Raw genomic sequence first — 23,473 nt, 5'->3', positions numbered from 1 at the left:
TGTATTTTTAATGGAATCAAATTACAATGCAGTAATTTGAGTCACCTAAGGAAATACATAACTGAAATTATTAAAATTATGATTGAATATCAGTAACAAAATTTGTTGTTTAATATGTGCTTTTCCATTATTAGATTGTGAGCTCTAGGGAGTAATGACTTTTCTGCATTATTCGGTACTGAAATATTAGCAGTTTGGACACTGCCTTGCTCATCATTGGAGCTCAGTGAGTACTGCTGAGTATATGACTATATTCTATCATCTATCTATCTTATATAATGATACCTTGTTGCCAGTTGGACTCCTGTTGTTGGATTTTCTGCTTTGAACTATAAAACTCTTACCTAAATTACTATGCATTGTTCTGTATTATCTATCTGGTATCTCTGTGTTACAGCAATAGAAAATCCAAGAAACTCAATTAAGTGTAGGAAGAACCCTTCCTTTTAAACTTAAAAGGTAGCTTTTAGAGCAATTTTCTATTATTTTACAGATAACTTTTTTTAAAAATTCAACTACCTTAATAAACCTAGTTTGTCAAAATAAATGCCACCTGCAGCCTTATGTATTGTGTTCATTGAAATGATTCATTTGTGGACAAATCAGTTGCTGTGTAATGTTTTCCATGAAGTCTGGCACAGCTGGTTTTTAATTTGTCTGTAAAGCGAAACCATTCCCTTTGGAGTAAATGTTTTCATTTGGATACTTCAATTTGTCATGTTTGCAAACAGTATTTTTCTCACACTATGGGCAAAGAAAAGTGTAATAAGGGAGTAAATCTGAACACATACAAATACACCTTAAGTAACTTCTTTCCCCATTAGCTGGCTTCTTATTCTAGATAAATAAATAATATTCAAAAAAAATTAATGGCCAGAATCTTCAATAAAAAGGAGCATGTGCACATTTGGCTTAACCTATTTAAATTATGACACAGTTATCCAAATAAACACATTTGCTTAGAACTTTACATTTCCACCTACTTAATATACTTAATACAAACTTGAAAACTTCCCTGGCGGTCCAGTGGTTAAGACTTCACCTTCCAACGCAGGGGGTGCGGGTTCGATCCATGGTCGGGGAGCTAAGATCCCACATGCCTCAGGGCCAAAACACCAAAAAGCATAAAGTAGAAGCAATATTGTAACAAACTCAGTAAAGATTTTAAAAATGGTCCACATTAAAATAAATCTTTAAAAACAGACAAACAAACTTAATGAGTTAGTGACAAGGAGCATTGCTGCTGTTTTGTAAATGCAGGGGAGAAAACCAAACATTATGAATTGACTTGCCCCTTAATTCCAGGGTCAAGAATAATGCCCTGATTCATTTTGTTCTAGTTCAATACTTTTTCTATTCCGTATGCTAGTCTACACCAATTATCAGTAGGTCATGAACTTGGCTTTGTCTTCGCTGACATGAAAATATGTTTACACTTGGCTTTCAGACTTCCTTAAAATCCACACCGCTTTAAAGCAAACAAAGGTGACCAAGGAGTGGAATGAAGATAACTACATTCAAATATTAAGCCATGATTTTAATGTCATTGTCATACCTGGTGAATACTTTTTTTTTCATTTTAAAATTTATTTATTTATTTATTTGGTTACACCACACAGCCTGTGGGATTTTAGTTCCCCCAATAGGGATTGAACCCGGGCCCTCAGCAGTAGGAGCACAGAGTCATAACTACTGGACCACCAGGGAATTCCCCCTGGTGACATTTATCTAGACTGAAAAGGTAGAACAGTTGAGGGAAAGGCCAGATGTGCTATTTTGCAGGGTAGAGTGTGTTTCAATAACAGTGCACAAGCCCTATTTCATCAAAGAGTAGTTGACAAGTAGCATGTTTAGCATCACGACAGTAGGTTAAGGTTTAGCTTTATAATTCTTTCATGGCTCATTTCTTATGCATAAATCTATTTCAATAATTATGAAAAAATAATGCTATCTTTGCATCTATTGTTTCAACTTGGGGGTTTACATCTATGTTTAACAGAAATCTAGGTTTTAACAGGCCCTACAGGTGATGCTGATGCAATCTAAGTCGTGAGCACCACTAATTTAGGGTATAGGGTGAACCTTTGGAACAAAGGGCTCCCATAACAGTGGCTCAAAGATGATAGATATTTGATTTTCCTTCAAATAGGAATCTAGATGCAGGAGGGCAATTCTTGTTAGTCCATGGTGCCACTGTCCTAGGTGACTTTGTTACAGGGACCCAGTTGCTGTCATTCTAAGTGTATAGTTCAGCCTGAGAAAGTGGGAAAGACAAGGTATGGAACTATTGGTGAAGGAGATGCTTACAGCTCCAAAGATAAACCCCCAGTTTTCGGTGGATTTACCACTTGAAGTGTGTTTATTAGTCACATGAAGTCCCAAACAGGTGGTCCTGTCCACTGGGTAGATCTCTTCTAAGAGGATCTTCAAGGACCCAGAACAATTTAGCAGCTTCTGCCACAACTTTTCACACATGAAGTCCTCAAATATATTTGTTTAATGAATGTTGAATATGTATCCTGGGGATAGCATTAACATACAGATAATTTTCATTTAGCAAAGTTTTCTGAAGAAATAAAATCACAATGTAAACATTTTTGCTTTTCCTTTTCATCTAGTGTTAGATGTTTCATCTCTCAATCTTAACATTAGCCAAGAGGGCTCTATGGAGTCTTACTTTGTATTCAACAAGCTGTTAATAATTTAGTAAAAGTCTTCTGATTTAGTACTCTAGAATGTTAAAGAAAGCATTTACTAAAACATCGCATAGATTTAGGTAAGTGCTTTGCTTTTATTGGGAATATGGCAGATGCCAGTCTAAATAAATTTCTATATAATTGATTAGCAGCTGTCTCTCTGTAATGTCTAAGAAGGAACATAACACTTATCTAAGAATTCATCCTTTATTAGGTGAATAGTATGCTCTCAAAGGTAACTATGTCTCTAGGAAAAAGAAAAAAAACCCATAATATTTGACTAGAATTAAACCACTGTTTGTCAGGAACACTGCCAAATATTTCCCCATATAGCAGCTAATTTAACAATGTCATTGGCCGTAAAGCTGTTTCTCTAAGAAAGGGTTGGATAAAGGAGAAATTAAAGAGGCAATAGGGTAGGATGTAAAATTAGGGAGAAGGGGAGGATAGAACATGGAGGATATGAGTCCAGGAAGACAGGCCACCGAGTTAAGGAGAATCCTCGGCAAAAATCACAGAGCTGAGAAGAAAATTACAGTAAAATCACAAGTAACTCCAATAGGCCCTCAACCACACCCAGTAATTCTACTTTGTTTTTCCAGTTAGCTCTTTTAAGCTTGTTTTTCCTATTTTCAGCAAGGGGTCTTACACACATTTTCTAATGTGCCTGGCTTTCTAATTCCACCCCTACTTCCTTCCAACTCATAGTCTCAGTTTATATTTTGTTGTGATTATACTATAAGATAGGAGCTTCATATTTCTGATGTGACTGAAACCAGCCTCTCGCTCCTATTTAGGAGAAAGCATCTCTTCCAGCAAATGCCAGTGCCTCCATATTTTCTCTCATCGCAGACCCTTCTATTCTCAGAAACTTCACTCCATACGTGTGCACCCCTTTCTCATATATCATCAATGTAATTCTCTCTAAAAGGTAATCTCATCAGAACACAATGACTCTCAAGGTCCCCAGACCCTGCCCAGCCTTCATCACTGAGGGAGCCAGGCTCCCAGGACCCCGCCGGCCCTCAGGCTTTTCCTTTAAACTGGAGAGAATCATTTGTAGCAAATACCAGTCAGGTGAATTCCCAGCTGCCAACAACTGCCCTTTGACGAGAACAGCCCAACCACAGAGGCGGACCTGAAGTAATGATGTGCAAAGTCCTTGCAACTGAACCCTGACCTCTGGCCACCTCCTGGGGTGGACAACTGATCAAAGCTGGACCAAGTTTTGAAACTTGAGCAGAGAGACTGAAGCCGGTTGAAGCTCTTACCTGGATGACAGTGTCCGTGTACTCCAGGTGCTGAGACCTCTGTGCACCACGACCCATGGGGACCGCTGCTGCCATTAGGTCGCCGAGGCAGGGACCGGGGTAGGTTCACGACTGCTTCGAGGCCTGGGCCAGGCGGGTGGGAGGCCGTGCCGAGGGCTCTGGAGCTCCGCGGGACACGGCCCTCAGCCTGTCTCCGGCCCCCAGCTCACCCGCCCGCCCCGGGGCCAGAGCAACTGGAGGGCCCTGGGAGAAGGCCGAGATCCGTCTTTCACTGCACTCTCTGCCGTGAGGACCACGGCCAGGCTGGTTGCTGAAGGAGCTGTACCTTTAAGCGCAGCTAAGGGCTGTGCGCCCGCCCCTCCGCCATTACATTTTCATTTCCCAGAAGCCTGCAGCATCTGCGCGTTGCCAGACCCTCATCCTCAAGTGTTGTTGGCACTGGCTCCACACACTTTCACTCTTCATCTCATACCAACACGGCTTCGTGTTTCTCCATCCGCTGGAACCATCCTTTCCACCGTCACTAATGAACTCTGTGTTGGCCACTCCACAGGTACATACTTTTTTTTTTTTTTTTTGCGGTACGCGGGCCTCTCACTGTTGTGGCCTCTCCCGTTGCGGAGCACAGGCTCCGGACGCGCAGGCTCAGCGGCCATGGCTCACGGGCCCAGCCGCTCCGCGGCATGTGGGATCTTCCCAGACCGGGGCATGAACCCGTGTCCCCTGCATCGGCAGGTGGACTCTCAACCACTGCGCCACCAGGGAAGCCCCACAGGTACATACTTTTAATCTCTTCACTGTATTCAATAGTCGAGAGACATTTAATTCAATGGTTAATTCTCCCTTTGTCAAATGAGCTACTATCGTTTAGATTCCTTCCTAAGAGGCACTCCTGGATTTCCTCATTCATCTCTGTTTCTTCTTTTCTAGACCATTTTTTTTCTAGACCTGCCCTTTCTACATAATTCCTAAATATGGTGCTTTGAATAACCTCCCTCTTCCTCATTGGATTTCAAATGAGTTAAGAAATAAAAGAAGTAGGTTAAGCATATGGGAGCAAAATACAGTATTTGTAAGTGATGACGTCAACATTTAAGACTGTGGCTTATACATGTGGACTAAGAGTCTTCCTAATAACAGACCCTGGATATAGACAGAGTCACTCAGACAATCACAGTTTAGAACCATCCTACCTACACACACTTTGTCAAAGGTGGCTCCCTAGAAAAAGAGGAGAGGAAAAAACAGAGCTAGGCTTAAGCACGATCATTATGCAACTGAATACATGCCATTATGAGAGGATGTGAGAGGAATGAAGAGAACCCAGCAGTGCTATGTTTCTTCTCTGTGGAAGGAAACATCATAGATGGGTGTGAATGGGTACAGGCAATCCCCATAACAGCTGGAACTCTGGAGGTTGTATAAAGAAATAAAAGCCATAAACACTACGTGACAAGTAAGTGACAAGTCTATAAACAGATGAGGGAAGACAACAGAATGAGAAAGGCCTTCCTAGGCTACCCAATAGAAAATAGCATCCTTACCCACTTACCCAATGCTTGTTTTCCTCTTATACCACTTACAGGCTGACACAAATAGTTACTCATTTATGATTTACCTAAATTACAAAAAAAAAAAATCCTTGAGTACAGGATCCAAGATGTTTCCTCAGTATCTATAACAGTAACCTGAATGAAGTAGGCATTGTTGAGTGAATGAATAAATGAATTCAAAAACAAGACAAATATATAAAGTGTCATATCACTTCCTTGATGGAAGAGACTGCTGCTCTCTAGGCTTCAAGGAGGTACAATTTGAGCTGGACTATAAAGAATACAATTGTTCTAAGTAAGATGGTGAGAAGACCATGACCAGAAGCAAAACTGAAAAAAAATCACGAGGCATTTTGGGGTCTGTGATATTTATTAGCATTGACATTACATGAACTTCTTTTTTATTGCTGTAGTGTAAAGAAACATCATAAAATATGTGGGAGATTAAAATCACACATTTAATTTTTAAATTTATTTTCCCAGCAAAATGATTAGAAGTTACTGACTTTAATGTGTACCTTTATAAACTTCTATGTTCTGGAGAAGAATACATGGTGGTGGTGTGTGTGTGTGTGTGTGTGTCTACACACACATGCACATGCAAGTGTGTATGTATAACCCTCCCTACAAAGAAATAATATTTAAATAGTACATGTTTATTAAAAACATATAAATCATATTTTAAAAGTCTTTTTTCTTATCTACTTACTTCCAAAAATTACAAATGAATTATTGCCTAAATTTTTCCCAAACTGACATACTGGCAAAGGCATTTTTCCTCCAATTACTATAGTCTATATATTTTTCTTACTTCAAAGTTTTTTAGCAGAGTGAGTTTTTTTTATTTCTTTTTTAATTTCCTGGGTTCAGACACGTCCTATAAGTAATCACATGCTATTTTATTTTCTGTGGGTTCTGTTAATTGCAGTAAGATGTAATGTAGCCTGAAAAATAATATGTAAAAAGAGTCTATGCTTATTAGCTGTAAGTTGGTTCACTGAAAAACTAACGTGAGATTGCAAAATATTCTAGTATTCTTTTTCTTCAAGATCAAAATTTCAAAAGACTATGGAGCAATCAAGAATAGCACAGATAAGATTCCTGCTGTTTCTCACTAGGGGGTTGAATAATCTTCTGATTCTTTCCCTATAATATTACACAAAATTGCTTGTATTAGGCAGTAGCCAGTATCAAAAGAACACAATTATGAGTGAGATAGCTTTCTATGATCTATAGACCATATCTGATTTTTAATTTTGCATTTTATCCATATTGATTGGATAAATGTGAAGAGTACCTATTAGATTGAATAGCTTAGCTTACAAATGAAATTTTAATGGTTTTAGTTTGCCTACACATTTTCAAGCTTTTAACTGTCATTTAAGACCTGAATTTTATGTGGCTTTTTACTCAGAACTTAGCCAAAAGACCTAGAAAGGTCAATTTCATTGCTCTTCTATCTGAAAGATATTTTAGTCAAACTAAAGAACTGAGTGCATTTTGTAACCATCATATTTCAGCGGAGAATACTTTTTAAAAGTCCACACCATTTGTGGCCCTCTGAAAATTTTGTCTGCCCTAGACAATTAGCAAGGTCCAACAGAGGGGCCAGTAGGCCAAGCATATTTTATCATTGCCCATTGTGAAACTTTGGGCAAGAAGAATGTTTTAGAACTCTGATCTTTAAAAACTAGTGTGTAACTGTATTTCTACTAGTCCTCAGGCATGCATGATGATTTAGAGAACATTAATTATTTATGAAGCTTTTCTAATAAAGGGCACATATACTTTTCCTACCACACGTGGATGTATTAAGCATACCTTTTTTTGAGGTGAAGATAAAAATCGCTCTTGCAAATATTATTTTCATTCAGTAACTGAAGAAAGAATAGCTACAAAAGTCAATGCACATTCAGAAGTGACAGTACTATCTCTGAAAAGAAATTTATTTACATATATTCTATATAATTTCAATTTGGCATTTTGTACTTTGGTTTTTAAAAAATTACAATAACATAATTGCATAGTTATTATTTTAATAGCATCATTTGACTTACTGATTTTGCTCTGATTTTTTATTGTTTGTGTTTTCCAAAATTATAAATGATAGCGCTATTAAAAATTGGTGATTTAATTTTTGGGGAGAATCTTTAGAAACACTGTTATCTCCTTGGTGTATAACAAATGACAGAGAGTAAAAGAGCAAATATGGAAAAAAGGAAGTTAATGCCAGCATTAACTTGAGTCTTCCTTTTTCATGTTCCTATCTATGGTTTTGTTTTATATAACTCATGATTAGTTTTTTCTATGTAAAATATATGTCTACATAATTACCTCTCTTAGAAGTATTAACTAACATTAGGTAAGCAGATAAATAAATTATTAATTTTTCAAATATAATAATTTTTCTATTTCTTTTAATATTTTAATTTTTTTTCCATTCATTAAGGAGATGTTTCTTAATATACCAAATATTTATTGAGGGCTTATAAGGTGCTGAGTTTAGTTCTCATTCTCAAGGAGCTTAAATTATGTTAGCAATCTTCACCTGGCAAATACTAGTATGTTTCAATGTCCAAGAGAACAAACAATGATATGATACTTAATTTCTGTCAGATTAGCACCTCTTGCAATTTCTTTGTTACCTTGCAACTGTTTATTGATCATGCAGGATGACAAGGGCACTTCTAGGCAATGGGGATACACTGGAAGCCAAAACTGTCAAAAATTTTCCTTTTTTGAGTTTATTTTTCTAATGCCAAGCTCACTATCAAAGCAGAGCTCTGTGTGCCTGAGTCCAGCTCAGATCACCCAGCAGAAATACCCCACTGATTCAGTGGCTTGAGCATTGTTGGTTTAAGCCACTGAGATTTTGAGTGGTTTGTTCTATAGTAACAAGTAATTGATATAGGCCAAGACACAATAAGCATAATATACAAATGAATAATAAAATATTAGAAGAGTTTTTCTCAAATATTTTGGAGTCAGGATTTCTGTGCTCTCTTAAAAATGGTTGCAGATCACAAAAAGCTTCTGTCTATGTTGATATCTGTTGATATTTACCATATTAGATATTAAAATAAACTTTTAGAATAAATATATTTGTTTAAAAGTGACAATAATTAACCTATTACAGGTTAACCTACTTTTATAAAAAACCTATACTTTTCAAATCCAAAATATAAAAATAGAAGAGTGGCATTGTTTTATATTTTTGCAAATCTATTTTTTTGCATATCTTACTAATTAGATAATAACTGGATTTATGTATTGCATTCTTCATTCAGTCTATTGAGATATGTTGTTTTCCTTGAAGAAAATGAAGACAAGCTCACCTCATACAGTTATGTAGTTGGAAGAGAAGGGTATTTTACCAGCCTTTAAAGATGATGCTGGATATATTTCTCTGATATGACATCAACACTAAATAACTATTAATTTCTTAGAGTTTGTTTGCAAAGTGGAATCTGTAACTATGGCAATGAATTCTTCATTTTCTCTTACATTAAAATCCACTGGTGATTCTTTCACTTTGAATGGGTCTCTCACATATGCATGATTTTGTAACTTCATATATTAGCCATTAAGAAAATGGTGATTATGTCTTATGTTGACATATTTCATTATACAATATAAAAAGTCACTACCAATTTCATCAGAAAAGCCATTAATACTGGGACACTGATACAAGTTTTCTAAAATGCTAAATTTTGCTTAAAAATTTAATTGTATATTGGCAATGTAGTGCCTAGCATTAACCTTTTTAATTGTAATGTAAATGCCTAACATTAAGCTTTTGATTACCAAGGCATCCATTTTAAAGGCATTTATTTATCTTGAATAAACATATTGCCAGCTGTGTGACACAGCTACTGTCAAAATAACTAGATAAGGAACCAGACTGTTCTACCCAAGAAGGTCCCCTTTTAGAAAGCCCTGGACCTAGAGATTGTCATACTGAGTGAAGTAAGTCAGACAAAGACAAATACCATATGATATCACTTATATGTGGAATCTAAAAAAAAAAAAAAAGGTACAAATGGACTTATTTACAAAATAGAAATAGAGTAACAGATGAAGACAAACTTATGGTTATCATGGGGGAAATACTCTGTAATGACCTATATGGGAAAAGAATCTAAAAAAGAGTGGATATAAGTATATATACAACTGGTTCACTATGCTGTACTCATGAAACTAACACAACATTGCAAGTCAACTATACTCCAATAACAATTAAAAAAAGAAAAAAGAAAGCAAGCCCCGAGTGACCTAGATAACCGACAGCTTTTCCCTACCCTCACCCTAATTCCAACTCCTTATGTTTATGCACCAGTAAAGAGTTAGCTCACAAAATCCTAGGCACCCCACCTATAAAAGACAGAGTCCAAGTCCACACTCCCTCTCTTTCTCTCTACCCACGACACTTGCTGTGTGAGCCTCAGGTGTACCAGGTACCTTCCAGGACTTTGAGTAATAAATTGTCTTATTCGAAGCTTCCTGATGGTTTTGCTGAGGTACGTCCTGTAATCCTAATAAGAACTGGGAAGTCTGCCCAGTCACAACAAGGGCCCTGGTGGTGGTGAGAGGGGATGTCTGTTGGCACCAGACCAGGTGAGTCCCTCAGGCATTGGTAGCAGAGAACATCACCATCAGTAGGCTGAGACCCACACAAGAGGCAAGGAATTCTGTCAGGGGTTTTCCTTCAAGGGACAGGCTCACTTGGTTCATTTTCAAGAAATATCTGGAAATACCCAAGTCTGAACAACCATAGTTTGTCTGTCACTTGTTCTTTCAAGTAAAAATAAATGTTTTTTAAAAAATCAGCTGGCTTGGCTTGCATCTCAAATAATTGCACAAGTGTGTTTCCTCGAGATGACCTTTGTGTAATAGAAGTACTTATACACACGTCCCATTTCATCTACAGAAGATTAAAATTAGGTCCACTTGAAGATCCAGATATATGAAAATGAGTAATTGCTATCGATTTTTCAAGAGATTTCTTAAATAGGATTGCCTTTAAAAATGTGTAGGTACATGACGATGAAGAATAAAGTGACCATTCATGAATGTAGTATACTAGTCGACCACTGCAGTTCGGTGCCATCCCTGGATTTGTGCCAAAAGGCCAGCAGCTTTACCCACCATTGCTCTTGTGTCATCAATGCACATGGCAACACAGTGGAGAAACAAACAAGTAATGCCATCACATTATTATGAAAATAGTCTGTGTGTTCCGGATAACCTATAAAGGCCTTGAGGACTCATTGAATGCTGCAGACCACATTTTAAGAATTTTTATAACATAAATACATGAAAGTAAATGAGTGTCATAAAGGCCATCAGGAGAATTGGAAAAGGGGATGATGCGTGATTTTAAAAAGAGTGACCTGTTTTAATGGTACTGAGAAGGCAATCTTTGAGTAAAGATGTAGAGGATGAGAGTATGAGTCACAAACATACCTGGGGGAAGAACCGACAAGGTAAAAAGCATAATTGAGGGGCTTCCCTGGTGGCGCAGTGGTTGAGAGTCCACCTGCCGATGCAGGGGACACCGGTTCGTGTCCCGGTCCGGGAAGATCCCACATGTGCCGCGGAGCGGCTGGGCCCGTGAGCCATGGCCGCTGAGCCTGCGCGTCCGGAGCCTGTGCTCCGCAACGGGAGAGGCCACAACGGTGAGAGGCCCGAGTACCGCAAAAAAAAAAAAAAAAAAAAGACCAATGAGAACCTCAGTCTAATTCCCAACAAGACGTGATTTCTACTATGTTGTTCAGAATGCTTTATGAAAGTATGGAAATATCTACATTAATATTTTTCTTTAATTTTTGAAGTAAACTATTCTTGTAAACACTTAAAATTAATTGTAAACAATAATAAATCTGATCTATCAGACTAGTGTTGCTTCATGAGTGGAGCGTTCTCTTGAGGGCTGTCTCTCTTGAGGAAGAGGAAGAAACACAGCAGGGAGATTGTCTGATCCTTTGAGGGGGCACATCATAAAATTGTGGGCTGGACCTCACCCATAAATTGCTAGAATAAGAGCTGGTCCTCTCCCATGAATATTTAAACTGTCCCTGGGAACCCTAGAGTGTTTTTTGTTTGTTTGTTTTTTAAATCACTGCTAGAAGGACCTAGTTATGCGCTGGAAACTGCAAAACTACACAAGCTGGAGAAGACTAATTTTCGAGGGGCAGTAAACATAATCCTAGGTTTAGTTATGGAGATGATGAATGTAAGGCAGGGTTTCTAAACTAAAAAACACTTTACAAAATGTTTCCTCTGTCTCTTCATATCAGACCAAAATTGACTTTCTAAGAAAGCTGAAATACAACGGAAAAAAGCAATTCAGAGATATTTAGATATTTCAGACACGTTATGTTGAATGGTTCCTGTTGACCTGTTTTACACAAGATAGTCAAAATAGCTTCATGTGCTGCCATAAAATTTTCCAGTATTCCTATTTAGTATTTTTTACATGACGATTCTTATTTTCTTGATGCCAGTAAGTAATTACTTTTCAAAAGCAAGAACAGTGGGCCCGTTTTCTTATTTCTATTGAGTTAGTGTTCATTTTGGCAGTTACTATAATTGCATAGTGCTGAATTCAGGAACACTAGCCAGAAAAATAAAATGGGAACGGGTACAGTGCTCTTACGATTCACATACTAGTTTCCCTAAAAATGATTTCACAAGTGCAACACTCCTCTCTCTCCAAAGTCTTCCAAAACACTACAAAGGGAATATGATCGAAAGCATTTTTTTCCATCTCAAGGCAAAACAAGTGGAGGAAAACTAAAATATAAAAGGAACAAAGCACTCTCTATAATTACACTTGCAAAAATGTTTCATTTCCCCTAAATATCGCATATGTTTTCAATAGTACTTATTTTGCATGTTTAATATTATTCATAGTTACTGGAAAATACTACTCTTGAGAATCAAATCCTGTTATGTAGGAGAAGCCCACTTCTGTTAAACTAGTATGAATAAATGACAAAAACAACTTTCTATAATTTATTAGTTATTATGATTGTATTTTTAAAATAGATAATCTATTTCAAGAAAAGTTCTTCTGAGATAGAGGAGCTTCATCTCAAAAGTGATGGGAGAAAGATCTACAAAATCAAAGAATCTAGAAATGTAAATAGTTGATACAGAAAACAAAGGGAAAAGAATAACATTCCCAAATAGTTATAAAGTTTCCATTAAGATTTTACTAGTAGCTGGGGCCATTTGATTCTTCTTATTAAAGGAATAAGGAGACAATTTGTTATAAAATATTTATTATGTTGCTACTTTGTATTAAGTTAATATGAAAAATTCAAGCATAAAAATGCAATATCATTTACAATGAGGCCATAAAGTTACAGGCTATAACTTATGAGTGAGCAGAGTCTGAACCTTCTTTATGATCTTGTTGACATATAGTAGTTCAGGTTTCATTTGGCCTCTATGATAGTTACTTATAGTGAAATTTTAGGGCTACTCCTCCCAGTACCCCATTTTGCTAATTCCCCTGCCATAGTTTTCGTATATAGCTATTTCATCATTCCAAAAAGCAATCCAAGCAATGGTTATCCAATAAACTCTAAGCACTTAGTGAGCTTTCAACTAATGTTCATTGAAGAAAGACTGAATAAATGATTCTATTTCAGACTTAACTTTTGAATAAATATTTTATTCATCCATGGATAAAAGAATACTTAAGAAATTTTAAAATATATATCTTATTTTCTACATAATGTTTGGATTTTATAATTATCTAAGCTGATGTATTTGTTATATTTCAGATTACATCATTTTAGCAGGCTTTTGTACTATGTAAAAAGGCTACCTCATAAGAAGAAACATTGTTTTACATTTGAGAATTTTTTTTCAATTTTGTATTTTGAAATAATTATGTAATTATGGCAAGTTCCAAAAGTACTACATCGATTACATTGTAACATTTACCAAACTTCGGCTAGTGATAACCACTTATAAAACTATAGTACAATGTCCATAACTAAAAAATTGATATTAGTACTGTTGAAGAGGAAACATTTTTCCTCTATTCTTGTAGGTTCTTTTGCCTGGTCTACTAATTAAGTTGACATAAGACATTAACAGGAGAAAAAAATGAAATTTTGTGTATATGGAGCCTCACATAGAATTGAGAGGATTCAAGACAGGCAGTTAAGGCTTGTGTGCCATGCTGAGCTAAGGAGAAGAGGTAGGGGTCTGGGATTCCAAAGGGGAGGAAGACAATTTATAGGGAGATGGGAAGAACCAATGCTTGGTAAACAAATGTTTGTCATGCCACGTAGAGATAATGGGACAAGAGGAATTTCTTTTTTTTTTTTTTCAGGCAATGCTTTATTTAGATCACCAAAAATAAGGTTTTATAGAAAAGGAACTGTAACAAGCAAATGTATAGCTGCAAATTTTCTTTTTGCCATCAATATCAACCCCCTCTAAAATATTCTGGGACTACTTTTCGGTTTCCAAGTAAAACTAATGTTTTGTTGCTCAGCCTCATCACAAGAATGAAAACGGTTTGCAAAACAATTTTGTTTAATGCTAACAAATAGTTTAAAAATGTGGTTATTGCTAAAAAGTAACTCCGTCTACTGAAACAGCCCAACCTACGCACACTTTCGTGAACATTTCACTGTGAACACAGCTGCTCTTTTCCCGCCGTCACAGATGACATGTACCGTGGCAAGGGTCACATGTTGGAGGCCGTTCAGGTACCTAGGAAGTAATCCTTAACAGAAATAACTACGGTAGGTAAGCAACTCAAACAAATGGGCCCGCCTCTGCCACACCCCCCCAAGGCGGGTGTCGCATTTGCTCTAAGGAAGGCCCACCAACTCCCTAGTTCTTTATCGGGACCCGAGAGTGCAAAGCTAGATAGAGAAGCTGTTCTTCCAGAACCATCAAAACCTTAATAAATCGCCCTGGGGTTCTTCGTGCTGTAGTGCGCCTCACAGGCAGCAACATAGGCAGACTCTGGGAAAAAGTCATCATGGTATTCTGCTAAAAACCTCAGAAAGAGATCAAAGTGCTTCAGTAAAGCCTTCAGATTCTTCTCAGAAAAGGACATCTTTCCAAGGATTTCTGGAAGTTTCACGAACAATCGCAGCAAGTGTTGCGCCCCATAAATGTAAGAGGGTGGAGGTGGCTGGTCACCTGGGGGGTAACTGTCGGGTACAGGTTTCCAGGAGAGGACCTCATTTATTTCATTAGTTCTTCTGCCTTCAAAGCCAGCAAACCCCGCACTCCCTTCCTTGCTAGGGGTCAGAGGAACGGGTGAGGATGATCTGCTATGAACGGGTGTCTTCTTTTCCAGGTGCAGGAACAGCTTGGGCATGCTGGCAGACGCGTCCTGCTGCCGGCGCTTGGGCTGGGGCGAGGCGCTGCTCTCCGACAGCCGGTCGCAATTGGCCGAGTGGCGTGTGGACCGCCGCAGAGACTGCAAGGCTTCCGGCTCGGCTTTGCGCCTTTTGGGGGTGGCTGGCTCGCCTGTGGTGGGCTGACTCTCTGTGGACTGTGGTGTGGATGGATTCAACAAAGGTGGGCTTGGAGAGAGCTCCTCTGGGTTCCTATTAGTGTTTGTGGTACTTTCCTTAATCGGAAGAAAAAATTTGGACGAAGTCACCTTTTTATACTGAACTTGTTCATATGGATAGAGCAAAACCAATGGGAGAGTGTAATCAAAGGTTATTCTTAATCCATCCACCATCTCCTTACAAAGGTCAACGTTCTTTTCTGCTGGGATATAATGCACATTCATGTTGGCATGTGGCATAGCGTGATGGTGACGAGGCCTCTCATTGGCTGAAAAGGCTGCATTGATAGCAAAATGCTTCACGTATGATTCCAAAATAGTTATGATGTTGGTCTGGCACGGAAGTTTCACTAACCGTTTCCTCCTGTTGATATAGTAACAATCGTCCTCAAGCTTCTTCTTCAGAACTTCAGGGATTTCTATAGTTATTGTTCTTTCTTCCATTTCCTTTTTTGCATGCAGCTCTGGTTCCTCCTTCACTTCAGTCTTTTCTTCAATATCACTTTCTTCACTTATTTCTTCATCCTTTTCTTCACTACTGTCATCAGAAGAACTGCTTATTGAGTTTTCAACATTTTCATCTTTTTCTTCAGCAGGGAGGCTTTTTAAGACAGAATCCACACCAGGCAACCTGCAGCGCTTCTTCTTTCTTCCTGTGCTTCTCAGGCGAGCTACAGCTTTCCTTGCCAATTTACGCTGTAATCTCCGATTTTCATCGGTGTCACGAAGGACATGATCTTCAGCTGCCCATCTATCCCAGCTTCTGTTCCAACCATTAAAATGGATCAGATATTCTGGGATCTTTCTGCCTTTTTCGTCTTTCCCAACAATAACATCGACAATCTTGGCATCGTACAGCACTCGCGCCTTGGTGGGGTCAGGCTCGAAGCACAGCACTTCCTCCCCTGAGTGGAATTTAAATTTCATGCCCTCGCTCGCGCTCATTTGCTCATCGTAAGAGGAATTTCTTGATAAATAAGAACAATGGTAGCATTTTTGTGATAATATTTAGTCTTTTGTCCTCAATTCCTAAAAAACTCTTCAGAGCCATAAAGCGTCTTGTTATTCATAACAAGCTCTTTTGTGCCACAACTGGGTTTATGTTAACACAACTGGGTGACATTTGGAAGCACCTAAGGATGGGGGCTGGTTGTCAGGAGAACCAACATTGTGGTTAGAGGGTTGGAGCATTCAGTCCCACCCCAGGACATCTAGAGAAGGGAGAGGGGCTAGAAATTGAAGTCACCAATGGCCAATGAGTTATTCAATCTTGCCTAAGTCATGAAGCCTCCACGAACATCCAGAAGGACTGGGTGTGGGAGAGCTTCTGGGCTGGTGAACGTGTGAAGGTTTGGGGAGAATGGTGCTCTCAGAGCGAAGGGAAGCTCCCACCCTTTCCCCATGCCTTGCCCTACATATCTGGCAGTTCCTGAGTTATATCTTTTTATTAAAAAACTGGTAATCTGGTGAATAAATGTGTTTCCTGAGTTCTGTGAACCACTCTAGCAAATAATAGAACCCAAGGAGGAGGTTGTGGGAAACTCTGATCTACAGTCAGTCAGTCAGAAGCACAGGTGACACCTGGGCTTGTGCCTGGTGTCTCAGGTATGTGGGGTGGGGCAGTCTGGTAGGGCTGACCTCTTAACTTATGGAATCTGATGCTGTCTCTGGGTAGATCAGGTAAATGGTGTATGAATTGAGTTGAACTGAATTGAATTGTAGAATGCCCAGCTAGTGTCTGGAGAATTGCTTGGTGGTATGGGGGAAGCTCCCCTCCCCATGGTAAAATTGGGTGCAGAACCCGAAAGAGTGGCCCTTACCTCCTAATTGTTTTCAAATCAGAGTGTAAACACAGAGAAATTGTAATTTGTATAATTACAGTGAAATTATTAGTAACAGTAAGGCTGCCTTCTGAATGCTACAAGAATCATGGCGGCCAAACTATATATATTGCAAGAGATCCTGCCACTGGAATAGACAAGAAACAAACAAACAAAAAACACCAAGCAAGAACAACAACAAAATCTAGACTTCACTCATAATTTGAATACATAACATTGAAAACTGCAGTGGTATTTATTTAGACTTTCATATCTCTAGTGGTCGTTCTCTCCACTGCATATATGACAGTCCTTGGGTCCAAATTCAGGAGACCTGGTATCAAGTCCAAACTCTAGTAATCATTGGCTGCATGATTTCAGATGATTTACTCAATATTTCTTCCAAATTTTTCATTAGTAAAAGGAGGATGAAATCAATGACCATCAGACAAGGTCATTTTGAATGTCAAATAAGACCGCTTAAGAAGGTCTCTTAACTCTAAAGTGATATGCTGAAATTAGTAATCATTATTCTTTCATCTTCAATACTATGTAGCTCAGCTCAAAATTGAATCTATAAACATAATCCATCTTTCATTCTGACCTAGCTTTATATTCTTCTAATGATCTACCTATTTGCAATGGAAGACTGCAATAAAAATACCAAAATAAAAATAGGTTTTGGAATATGATTTCTAAATATATGAAACATTGAACTTTTGTAACTTTTTCATTCTTTTAAACAATGCATCCTTATTTTTCTTTCTTTCTTATAGTGACCTCATAGCATTTCCTTTCTGTCAGGCTAGCATTTCTTTTTCTACACAACACTGAATGTGGAATGCCGCCTGCCTGTGACATCCTATGTTTTGAGAGTCTGATTTTTAAGTTATTACTCGCAATTTTTGAAGCAAAGTGAATACTTAAAATTACCCATCCAAAGTGATCTTTGTAGTTTTACTTGGAAGTAGCACGTTCATTGGCTCTTTAACTTAGAAATTATCTAAATACACTAAATTCACATGTAAAGCATTCTCAGAAGCGAAGCAAATAAAATATTACCTTTTTCTACCGCATTCACCTGAATTTAAAGAAATATAAGTTATTTCTGCATTAACACTTAATAAACAACAATCAACAACATGTAGTTCCACATAAAAATCCTCATTAAGTCAAAGGAATATTTTAATGTATTTTCCTATCTCATACTTCCATACCAGAAACATTGTATTTCTGGCTTATTTTAGAGTTAAGATCAGCGGGTAACATTATTGGAACATTCTCTAAATTGATTTGTTTAGATTAAGCATTAGCAATCATGAAACAAATTAAAAGGAGAATAAGAAAATAGACATTTTATTGAAACTTGAGCTGGTAAAATGTTTGGTTTATTTATGGCAGTGGCTTACGTTTGTAATCAACTTTTTCTCAGGATAATAAAAATTTATTTCAGAACTTGTCAGCAAATTCTTTGACAAAAAACAATTAAAGGAATGTCAGAGGAAGTTCAAAATGGTGCTAGGTTGGAGAGGAAAATCTGAATGGAATTAAGATACTGCCAAAATGATCCACGAAGTAGACCATCTACAGCTAACCATTAGATCCAGGGGAGGCCTCTAAATATTGGTATTGCTGCACTTTGTGACAGAAAGGAAAATTATACAGAAGACAAAGAAAATCCCTTCAATGCTTATAATTTAAGAATCAATTTGAATCCTGGTATTTGATGATGGAATTTATTATATGGTTTGAATAATCTCTGTAACTCACATAAGTAGTATTTGTACTAAGGTAATAGACATACAACTAGGGTGAAAGACAAGAAGAAACCCATCATGCCCAGAGACTGGCGAATAACATCCCAGCTACAAGAGCCCTAAGGTGGAAACTGTTATCATACTAGCATTCATTCAATAGTGTGACACTTATGTAATAAGACAAATATTCATCCTTTGTCTATATAATGTTATGGTGTTGCTAATTATGTATAAAAGTAACACATATATTTCTATGTGTGCATTTTGGGCTAGTTATTGGTGGAAGTTTCAAATATTAGGAATCAGTCATTGGAATGAATTATTTTCACATTTTTTTCATGTGCTATCTGTGGAGCTCACTTTCATTTTTCTAGTTCAACTAATACTTTGGTTTCATTTGCATTTGTGCTCTGTAGACTAAATGACTAAAATACATAGTCATTTAGAAAATATTACTAAATAGGTAATTCTTGATCTTTAATCAATAAAACTGTCAACTTGGCTTAGTGGGATTAAAATGTGATGTCTTCTCTTGTTCTTTATTTACTCTCTTTACAATACAGTAGTGAACCAGAAACCAGTACTTTTCAGTATAGTAGTAGATATTATTGCTTCTGGCTAACCAAACTTTGATTGATGCAGATGTTAACTCTAATGTAATCTAAATTCTCTGTGGCTATTAGTAATCAACACACTAACTATTGCCCGGGGTTCTGTTAACTTTTTATATTGGAAAAATGATTTTTCATAACTGTAGGGTTAAAATTTTATTTCCTCAAAATAAGAAAAACAGACATAATCTGAGAGTAAATTTCAGGTACATAGAGTCTAAAGGAATACAATTTACAGCCAAGCTACTCAAATACAATCTTCAACTATCTTAATCTACAAAACTTTCTGCAAAAATGCAGTAAAATCCAATGACTCTGCAGTACCCGCTGCACTTCTCTGCTCATATACCTGTGCCTTTTCTGTGCACTTCATTGATTTTAAATTGTTAGTTTCTGAATCTCTGTGCTTCGCTCCCCAATGCTACTTCTAGAACCTCCTTATTCTATTCTTCCTTAAAACATTCAGGTCTGCATCTTCTGTCATCAGAGTAAACCATCCTGTATCTCTTCATATTGCAGACGTTTTCAGATACCCAAGCTGGCTTCTCATTCTATGACTATAATTCTTGATTAGATGTCTAATTCTCATAATTTCTGCTTCTATAACTCTTAGTGATTTCAATATCCAGGGAGATGAAAATTCCAAAACTCACAGCTTCTTGGTTATCCCATCCACTTTCAATATGTCAAATGCCAGTTATATGAAGATAACTCTCAAAGTTATGCCTTAAGTTCTTCCCTTTTACATCTGTGAAAGTATCAGCACAATCAAGAGTCTGAATACATCATCACCTCCAAGAGCTTCCTCATACCCTTTTGAAATTTATTTCTCCCCTTCCTGTGCCCTTTCTCCCCTCAGGCAACTACTTATTCACTTTCTAGCACTATCAACTAGTTAAACCTGTTCTCTGTTCATCCATATGGGCTGGAAGTGGAAGCTGACTCAGGTAGTGTTATAATTTAGCATAACCCTTACTTATTCCTGTCTATCTTATTCCACTATTTCTTTTGCCCAAATTGGTTTTGGGAAGAGTAGAAAACATAAAAAGAAGTAAAAAAATCAGGTAATATGTGTAATATTAAGATTAAAAAAGGTAATGACTTGATTTACTGATTTATTTTAAAACTCTGATTTGATCTCCATTCCACAATCCCAGACTTTTGCCTTAATATCAAAAAGTGTCTCTAGCTTAAGGTCTGCTCCATACTTTTAAATCTGATTCTTTTTTTCGAGATGAACAAGTATACCTATTGCTTAGTAGTTATAATCATGACCTTTAGAATTTTAATCCTGGCTTGAGATATTAAGCAAGGTATTTCATTTGTCCACACTCTCTTTCCTCCACAGTAATACAGTGATATACATTGTGCTTACTTCCTAGGGTTGTGTGAAGCTCAGGTGAGTAAATCGCAATTTACTCAACATTGCAATGTTTTCGAAAACAGAAAAAAAAAATTAGCATTACTTATAAAATCATTTAAAAATGATTTCAATGACATTTAGAGACAGCTGTATTCATATGATTTTTCAGATATGTTTGTTTTCTAAAACTATGTAAGAGTAAGTGCACTAAACAAATTATCTAGTCGGTCTAAAGCTCCATCTATGCTAGTGGCACCAGAGCTCATTTTTGCAAGTGCCATTCATAATAATTGCCCTGTATGAGGCAATGTCCTTGGTGACAGCAAACTTCACTTCACCCCCTTCCAAAGGATATTTCTGGCCAATTTTCCTCAGTTCCTGGGACTGTAGGGGGCTGATCACAGCAGGCTTGCAAATGAGAAACAAGATTTCTCTCTTCTTGGTCCATTACATGTAAAATTGTGATGTTAACATGCTTTTTTAGAATCACTTGGATTAGCCCAAATGATGATGGCTTGAAGTTTTCCTGGAATTTTTTCATACATCATCTGCTCTAAAATGAAATAATGATTCATAATGTAGTCCTCACTCAAGGCACAAAAAAACACATTACTAATGCGCATTTTCCTTAATGGAGTGGGTTCTATTATAGTGAAAGAAGACTCATTATTCCTTGGCAAATATACCTTGGTACATACTGTTGTGGATTTATCAAGAATAATAATGACTTAAGCAAGGCAGAAACACATGCAATTAGATTTCTCACCACAGACAGGGGAGCACAACAAAAACTCAGCATTATCAGTGGATCTTCAACTGTGTATAAATCTTCAGTTGATGTGTATAATGAATCAGGTCAAATCAGTTTTAATAAAAATATGAGGAGCACTATTTGAGGTTGATAATGGTGACTGTTTAGAGTTTTATAGTTATGTTTTTAGTGCAGATCAGTTGGAAATCTTGTGAATAAGTTAAAATAGTAAGAAATAAATGCTATCATAGGGAGTTGGGAAATCTAATGTGTTGCAAATAGAGTATCAACAGTTATTTCTGAAGTAGAGTTTCTAAAGGTATCTAAAACACGCAGAAAGACAGAGAGAGAGAGAGAGAAAGAATAGATTCTATCAAATGTTTATATTTTATGTATGTATGTAGATAGCTGATAGATGAATAATAGATAGAAAAACAGCTGCACGTACATGTATATATATTCTACATTCCCTGTTTGCAATAAAAATAGCAAGCTGGGTGGGACCTGGGGCCTGCCAGAAACTCAGACAAAATACGTAATGTATATGAGCACATAGCAAGTGTCAATCAAATGACTTAAAACCCCACACTTAACTTTCACAACAACCCTACACAGAACGCTCAGGTCAAGACCCCATACCTACTGTTCCTAAATAAAAAGTAAAAATGGCAAAAACTAAGTTTGTTTGTAGAATTTTTAAATTTATTTGGTAGCAAATCATGCTTTAAACTGTGACGCTATTATGTTATTTGTAGTCTTTTTTCAACCAACCAAGTGAGACTATCCACTTGTTTCCTTGCAGAAATATTAATAGGTTTGTTTATGAAGTGTAACATAGCACGTAATTTATATGTTGTATTACTTACCAAAATTAAAAAAATATATATGTCTGGTCCCAAGGGTTTGGGGTCATGGAATTGTGGGCTGTACCTGCATCCTTCCCATGCCAAGGTCACTATAGTTCATTTAGTGAGAGTATGATTGTAGGTCAACATATCAGTGGCTTGTACTTTCTGTTTAAACAATATTGTGGAGACAGTAGTTAATCACCATCATCACCAGCAGCAGCAGCAGAGGTAATTTTCATTTGAATGCAAATAAATGAGTCGAGATCTTTGGGATTGTCTCTTGATGAACCAGAGAATAATTCGTCTCTTTTCAGTTGTATATTTATGACAATAGTGTTTTTCAGAAAGCTGGTTACACTTTTCTCTTCCGTTTCATCTCCCTTCCTACTGAAGAGAACTAAATTTGCACGACAAGTGATAAAAGAGTCTGAGACAGCACAGAAATGTCTAGCAGGTGACGTGTCAAGTTCAGCTGGCTTTCCCTGCAGCAGCTGGTTTGCTTTCTCTAGCAGATGCTCTAAATTAGGTAACTGAACTTGGTTTTTATTAGGCATACCTGTTTTTGAGGATGCTTAGGGTAAATTATGTGTCCAAATACAGCAAATGTATATAACATCTTTTGACAGATTTTTGGAAGTAAAATTGGCTAATGTTTCACTTTATTTTCCCTAATAATTTTTCCTTTTTAATCATTTCCCAAGTTTAATATATTTTTGCTGTGTTCAATAATATGAGATTTGGTAAGCTAGCTTAAGTTTTTTGGAGCAAAATAGGAAATATTAAACAGTACTTCAATGTAATTTGTGTCATGCTTTTTCATCTAGCATTGTAACAAAAATCTCCGGTTTTTGGAGCTCTTCAAAAATACTGTTTTATTTCAATGACTACAAGAGATTGCATTCCTCCATGATTTACTTTATCATTTACTCCTAGTTCATTGAACTTATTTCCAATTCACTGTGATTAAAATCATTATGTGATTAACATCATTATGTGCAAAGCTTAGAACACAGATTAGGCAGATTTGTATTAGAAAAACAGAGTAGGAGGTATTGAAAAGCAAGAAAGAGGAAAGTTTAGTATTAGACCTATTTATATATTTTCAAAATTAAAGTACATGCAAAAGACAAAATATTAGATTAAAATAGATAAAATCTCTGGGAGCACATGCCTGTCGTGGAGGCAGATGCAGTAGGGCTAAAGGAATAGTTCAACAATCTCAGGCATGAAACTAACCCAGAAAGAGACAAAAT

General features: G+C 37.0%; 1 protein-coding gene across 1 annotated transcript; it reads right to left on the bottom strand.

Moving 5' to 3' along the window:
* Positions 1-13,683: 13,683 nt before the first annotated feature.
* Positions 13,684-16,015, bottom strand: LOC308610322 (MSL complex subunit 3-like; the record flags this gene model as incomplete). Its single annotated transcript, XM_081259500.1, has 2 exons — positions 13,684-14,266; positions 14,446-16,015. The coding sequence occupies one exon, from the start codon at positions 16,013-16,015 to the stop codon at positions 14,447-14,449; it is 1,569 nt and encodes a 522-aa protein (XP_081115626.1). The 3' UTR covers positions 13,684-14,266; position 14,446.
* Positions 16,016-23,473: the final 7,458 nt, after the last annotated feature.

Source organism: Mesoplodon bidens, assembly GCF_964165515.1.
Source record: "Mesoplodon bidens genome assembly, contig: HAP1_SCAFFOLD_197, whole genome shotgun sequence".
In the NCBI taxonomy this organism is placed as follows: domain Eukaryota; kingdom Metazoa; phylum Chordata; class Mammalia; order Artiodactyla; family Ziphiidae; genus Mesoplodon; species Mesoplodon bidens.
The sequence above is the reverse complement of the archived record's forward strand: the minus strand, read 5'-3'. Positions and strand labels throughout refer to the sequence as shown.